Source organism: Tachysurus fulvidraco, chromosome 14 (genome assembly GCF_022655615.1).
Source record: "Tachysurus fulvidraco isolate hzauxx_2018 chromosome 14, HZAU_PFXX_2.0, whole genome shotgun sequence".
Taxonomy (NCBI): domain Eukaryota; kingdom Metazoa; phylum Chordata; class Actinopteri; order Siluriformes; family Bagridae; genus Tachysurus; species Tachysurus fulvidraco.
In genome coordinates, this window is record NC_062531.1 from 17,453,057 (window position 1) to 17,460,171 (window position 7,115).

The window sequence follows — 7,115 nt, forward strand, 5'->3', positions numbered from 1 at the left end:
ACATTCTTTGTGTTGTCATTGGAATCCACACAATTAGACTCAATCCTATGGCAAAAATAACCATTCCTTCACTTACAGTGTAACAAATGACATGAATCTTCAAAATAAAACATTTGTAAATATGTAAACCCACTTGTCACAGATTTTCAATGAACATTCATATTTGAAACAAACACTCAGAACAAAACCGGCATACACAATGAAATAATCACCTCAGTAAAACAATTACTCAGTCCTCAACAGGTCTTGTAGTACCTATTATTTGTCACAGGTCAGTGATTATCAGTTCAGTCATGTAATAGAAAAATGGGAAAAAAGTGAGAAAAATACTAGTCTTTACTGGTCTTTACCCTGACATAGGGTGCGCTGAAACAACTGAAAACCATGTAGCTGAAGAAGCTAAGTTAAACTATCCACACGATGTAATATAACAACAAGGATTAAACTGAAATGGACAAATGGAGATGTCACCTCGCAACTCGAACCACCTAAAAGCTACATCTCTGCATCTACTCCATCGTGCAGCAGCCTCGGCCTCACGCTCTCCGACATGTGCAGGCAACATAAGCACAGGAGAACGGTCCTGTTAAAGAATTAGTCTGGCGCTACTTCTCAATGAAACCATGGAAATTATAAAGTGGAGCAAAGACAGGGTGTACCTGTCTATTTGGACTACCAAGTGGAAGGTTGTGAGTTCCATTCCCAGTTCCACCAGGCTGCTACTGCTGTGCCCCAGAAGAAGGCCCTTAACCCTCAATGAGAAATAAAATAAGATAAAAATGTAAGTTGCTCTGGATAAGGGCATCTGCTAAATGATGTAAATGTAAATCTCACTGCATACCATGTCATTGCCAGTTCCATGTTTTATTTAATAAAAGGTGTTCGCACTGGAATCCCTGCACTTTGGTCTAATTTATTAAAGCTATTTTTAATATTTTTATTTTTACTGTCTGTTTGCATTTATTTACCCCTAGATGTCGCTGTGGAAAAGGGTGTGTAAGCAGGGGTGCATTAAGGGTGCACACACTTGATTTCATTGTAGGACTGAGTTCCTTTATGAAAAACTAAGCAAAATTTAAAATGGTCATTAAAATAAAAACTAAAAATAGCAATTAGAGAACGTCCTGTTTAAGTTCTTTACGTTGTTGCAAACAAAAACCTCTCTGCAAATTTCTGAAAAGTTATTTTTGTTTATAAAAATAAAATCTAAAAATAACCATTAGAGAACGTTCTCTATAGTTTCTATTTTATGAAAAACTAAGCAAAATTTAAAATGGTCATTAAAATAAAAACTAAAAATAGCAATTAGAGAATGTTCTGTTTAAGTTCTTTATGTTGTTGCAAACAAAAACCTCTCTGCAAAGTTCTGGAAAAGTTATTTTTGTTTATAAAAATAAAATCTAAAAATAACCATTAGAGAATGTTCTCTATAGGTTCTATTTAGGTTGGTACAGAAAACCTCCATGTATAGTTATGTGAAAGTAATTTTTTTGGTTAAAAAAAAGGTAAAGAACGTTCTGTGTTTGCTGTGGGGATGGGGGTTAAGGTGTGTCTTAATATCAGGATTTTACTTGCTACGTGTCAGATTGTTCGTATGAAAAAAAACATCATCAGGAAGTGTTACCATAGAGCAGGTATTCATTGACACAAAAGGGGGACTTTGAGCAAGAAGAATTCTTCAGTTTTCAGGTTTGTTGAACAGTCTAGAACAATATGTATTTGTTTCTTGTTCTTGCTAGCCATTTAAATATATAATTATATACATATATAATTGCTATTATTGCTATTTGCTATTATAAATAGTTAGTTATTATTTTTACAATAAAATCAGAGAAAAAGTGTGGTCATGGATGTTGGCTTCTTAGTGGTGAATAAAGTGTATATATAGATATATACAATGATAGACTCAGGATACAATGAGGATAAATACAAAAAAGTAAGAATAAAATCTTCTTTATGTGGGACAAATTATTTCTGAAATAACTACCAAGGAATCTTGCTGAGGAGAATTTTTATATTTTATAATTATTATTCATTCAAAAAAAGTGTGGTCTCTGTAACTTTGGTGGCATGGGTATTGGTACCATTTTAGTGGAATTTCTTTTGCTCTGATGTGCCATCTTAAGAGATCCTGAACTAAATATTCAACCCCACATTTTATTACCACAGTTGTCAGTTGTGAGGTGAATTATCTAAATTTATGTATAAATGGTTTGTGGAAAACTAAAATAAATAGTTCACTAGCATGATCACTAGGTTTTATCTTTGTTGAAAACCTGTGGTATGAACTTTAGAGTCTGCAGTTCTGAGTGCTGAAACCTGTTTAACTTGATTGCAAGAAACACTGCAATGCTGTTATATCCAACTAGCAAAATATATTTAACCAAATATGCAGATAATTGTAAGTATGTCATTAATCTATTTTCATTTAAAAGTAGAGAAAATATTGAAAAATTGTAATATGAAAAAACAAAGCTCTGTAACCTGCAAAGCTACAAGAGCTGCTGACCTGCTGGCACCCTCAACGTATCTAGTTATTCAAGTTTAGTTAATCTAGCCTGAGGAAATATTTAAAATGTCAAAATAATAATAGCTTGAAGAATGATCTTGTTAGACTTTTTTATTATTTTTCTTTCTGATACAATTTCTATGCAGTAATGGATAAAATCTATAGCTTTATTCTTAATATAGGATGATTGTGTTTATAATTATTTTGTTTCAATTTACAGGAGTCAAATTGGATGATTTCTTAAAATGGCGTACACAAAGATCGAACTGTTTTTTTTCCTTATAATTTTTGGTGTTCTGACTGCCATCTTGATTCCATGGAAGTATATTCTTGGCCAGGCTACTGCTTATATATATGCAGGCACACAATCACCTACAAGAAATTATTCAGATGTACACAATATTCCAAAATATCTAAATTCTATAATCCCCATTAAAAACACAAGTCATTTTGTGGTGTCTGCATTCATTGATCACAGATTCAATAAAGATATCCGAGTTATCAGCATTATCAAAAGAGACAGAACACAGCCACTTTATTGCATCTACTGCAACAATACCCAAGGTTGCAAGGTTACTGCAGCAAACATTGAGATACACACAGATCATTTTGGCTTTCCATATGGTGCTTCAGATGTGCTGTGCCGGGGCAAAAACACCCAATATGCAACTCACGTCGCCATTTCAGCTGATGAACAATCAGACATTAATAACCTAGACTTCCTTCCAGTAAAGAACAGCATGAATAAAGAATCATTCAAGTACAACTTCACCATCTGTATATCCAGCCTTTATGGAAACTACAATAATGTTCTGCAGTTTGCTCAAACCATGGAGATGTACAAGCTTCTTGGTGTACAACGAGTTGTAATCTACAACACAAGCTGTGGTTCTGACTTGACAAGGCTCCTACAGCACTATGTGAAAGAAGGATTTCTAGAGATTGTGCCATGGCCTATTGACCAGTTTCTTAACCCATCTGCAGGATGGAAAATCGAAGTTCATAAAGGGGACATCCAGTACTATGGCCAGTTGGTAACACTCAATGAATGCAGTTATAGAAACATGTATCAGTCTAAATATGTCCTGTTGAATGACATTGATGAGATCATCATGCCTTATAAGTACCCTAATCTTGAATTACTGATGGAGTCTCTGCAACACGAGCACAAAGATGTGAATGTATTTCTCATAGAGAACCACATTTTCCCAAGGACACAGTTTGAAGAAAGTGGTAAGTTTCACAGGCCAGAATGGAAAATTATACCTGGTTTTAATATTATGGAACACATTTACAGAGAACCAGATAGAAAGAACACCTACAACCCCACAAAGATGATCATTAACCCTAGAAACATGATACAAACTTCAGTGCATTCTAGCCTGAAACACATTGGGCAGGAATATAGAGTTCCTTTTGATGTGTGTCGGATTGTTCACGTAAATGCGCCATTACAAGGAGGTCTTACCAAGAAGCAGTTATTTGTTGACACAAGAGTGTGGGACTTTGAACAAGAACTTATACCAAATGTGAATAGAGTCCTACAGTTATCTGGTTTGTTGAAAAGAGAAAAGCAATGTTTTCTGTTTTTTTGTATTTAATTTCTTAAAAACATGCATCCACTAGCTTTAACCAACAAAGTGACACAAAAAGTGTTTAAAAAAAGAACCTGGTTGGGTTTATTCTGCACAATACAATATCTACCATACTCCCAAAGGTTTTTTGAAACAGATGATTACCATACTTATTAATATTAATTAATTAATTTTTTTTTTTTTACATTTTATAACTACTACATGCTGAAACCTAGCTATGTCTGTGATTCACATTTTAACGTAACTTCCTTAATAGTATACGCAAAATTTGGTATTTGGAAAGCAGTCTTCCTCTTGTATAAATTACATTTAAATGCTTGTCTGAAATCCTGTATTATATTATTAAATTGTTGCATAATTATTTTTCACTGAGATTAAGTAATATGACTAATATAGATTATGAAAATTAAAATGGCTCTATCTGTAAAAATAGTAGTTTTGAGGACCTTATTAATCCTGCCTGTGTGAAAGGTGTGTAAGTGACAGATACAGTACTTCTTGTTTTTTTTTCATCTTAAAATGTACAAGGACTATTCTAAATAGAGGATGCCCTTGGTAACTGTGCATAAAAAGGATAGCGAGAAAGAGGAAGCCGCTCTCTCCCTCACTCTCTGTGTATGTGTGTATGTGTTACGACCCAATTATGGTCATGGGGTAGGGAAGTAACACTCAAGAAAAAGGATTTATTCCCAGGAGTATGTGTGTGAAATGGAGGTAGCCCAGTCAACACTTCAATCGATAATCTAGTTTGTAACCCATACGTTGGATTCACATTAAAGAAAAGGAGGAAAATATCTACTAGGTCTGAGATCACCAAACACTCAAAATAGCAATTTATCTTGATGTCTGGAGTCCCGGGTTCGGGGTCTCACTCCAAAAAAAAAATATTTGAATTGTGTGTCTGCACTTGTATGAAACCTAGTCTTATTTTGTATAACGGCTTGAATAAAACACCAACACAAAAAAATATTAACCAAAATGAATAATGTATTTACTAACTTTCTCTTTTTTTCCACTTTTAAACAGTATTGTAGGTTTACTTTCTAAATGGCACACAATGTACCCATTTAACAATATATACTATTCAACAATTCCAATAACAACAAAAGAAAATATAACTATCGGTTTGGTATTTTGGTAATTGGTATAAATACCAAAGTTCCCAGTTGAGGTAACATTGAAGAAAACAATCTGCCTTTACAGTCCTGTGGGGGCGCAATCCATCCGAATAGATTCCAGAGTAACTCGTCCTTATAGATCCGAATCCAAACCAGTTACACCGTGATGAAATAGTCCCAGCTCATAAACACACGTTGCAAAACCTAATGTCATGAAATAGTTCAGACATGTATTTAAGACAGAGATTCACGAGGATGGAAAATGTTGCCGCCAAAAACATGCAGCGCGCATCTTTTACCACTGCTAGCGCACAAGTGACGTCAGCAACACTCGACTCAACTTCTCTAATAATACATTCCACACCCAAAAAAAAAAAAAATACATACATATATAGATATACATGTATTTTACATGACTAAACATGTTATGCATTAGATAGAAAGAGGAGGAAGAGAAGAAAAAAAATGTGTATATAAATGCAAATAAGAAACACTTATTCTAAGTATGATTGTGACAGATTTATTGGATCTATCAATTCACTTTCGGCTACCATATCACAACCTTCAGCTATTGAGTTATTTCCCAACTTACGTTTACTCATCCTGCGAGTAACTGCTCCTTCCACAACTACAGACTCCTCACTGATTTCGTCAGTACAGAGTGGGAGAAACCCACAAGGGAGTAAAAGCTCTCTGTGCAAGACACGCTCATGACCTTCTCCACTTTCAGGACGAACAACATACACAGGGATGTCCGCATTAGGCTGCTTTACCACCACATATACCGTAGATTCCCAACGATCGGAAATTTTGTGTTTTCTTCGGATGTTGACGTTCTTTACAAGAACCCGATCACCCACTTCTACTGCAGCAGCTGTCACCTTACTGTCCCATCTATCTTTATTCATCAATTGTCACTTTTCAGCATTTTGAAGGGCCAACTGATATGCATATTTCAACCTTCGTTTTAACTCAGTGACATAATGAGTGTGAGTTGTGGTGTTATGTCCTTTTGGGTTAATACCAAAACAAAGATCAATTGGCAAGCGAGCTTGACGTCCAAACATTAAGAAGAAAGGAGACTCTCCAGTCGCATCATTCCTAGTGCAATTATACGCATGGACTAGAGGACGGACATATTTCCTCCAATGCTCTTTCTCTTTATCACTCAGGGTTCCCAGGAGATCAAGAAGAGTCCGATTGAACCTCTCTACTGGGTTACCCCGAGGGTGGTAGGGTGTAGTGCGTGATTTAACCCCAGCTATTGTGCACAACTCCTTCACCAGCTCAGACTCAAAATTGGCACCCTGATCACTGTGAATTCTCTTAGGAAACCCGAAATTGCAAATCAGATTTTCCCACAACACGGAAGCCACCGTTTTTGCTGTTTGATCTTTTGTGGGAAATCAAAACACAAAAACTTTGTGAAATGGTCCGTAATAACTAAAATGTTACGGGTGTCACTCGAATCTGGCTCTAAGGAAAGATAGTCAATACAGACTAACTCTAAGGGAGCATATGCCTTGATGTTGACTAGCTCTGCCGCCCTTTGTGCATGAGCTTTTCTCTTCACACACCGCTCACATGTTTTGCACTTTCTTTCTACATGTTCTGCCATTTTAGGCCAATAAAATCGAGCTCTTGCTAGTTCCAAGGTCCTTTCATACCCCATGTGCCAAGTTTCATCATGGACTCCCTCAAGAGCCTTTTCCCTGAAACTATGGGGAACCACCAACTGTCCATATTTTTGCCCATACTGATCAGTTACCATACGATATAGCACACCTTCAACTAAACTCAGTTTGTGCATCTCTCTCAGCATTAAACTTACTTCTTTTGATTCTTTGAGTTTTTCCACACGAGATAAATTCTCTGCAGACTCGACCAGGTTGA

The 7,115-nt window shown here is 35.8% G+C and overlaps 1 protein-coding gene across 1 annotated transcript; it reads left to right on the forward strand.

The window, feature by feature from the left end:
• The first annotated feature begins 1,648 nt into the window (after positions 1–1,648).
• On the forward strand, positions 1,649–5,093 carry LOC113658536. The gene is made up of 2 exons (XM_047800084.1): positions 1,649–1,689; positions 2,730–5,093. Exon 2 carries the CDS (start codon positions 2,755–2,757, stop codon positions 4,108–4,110), a length of 1,356 nt encoding a protein of 451 aa, XP_047656040.1. The 5' UTR covers positions 1,649–1,689; positions 2,730–2,754; the 3' UTR covers positions 4,111–5,093.
• Positions 5,094–7,115: the final 2,022 nt, after the last annotated feature.

Coding starts and splice junctions, on each gene's coding strand:
- LOC113658536 (XM_047800084.1), top strand. CDS start 2,755: ATGGCGTACACAAAGATCGAACTGTTTTTTTTCCTTATAATTTTTGGT.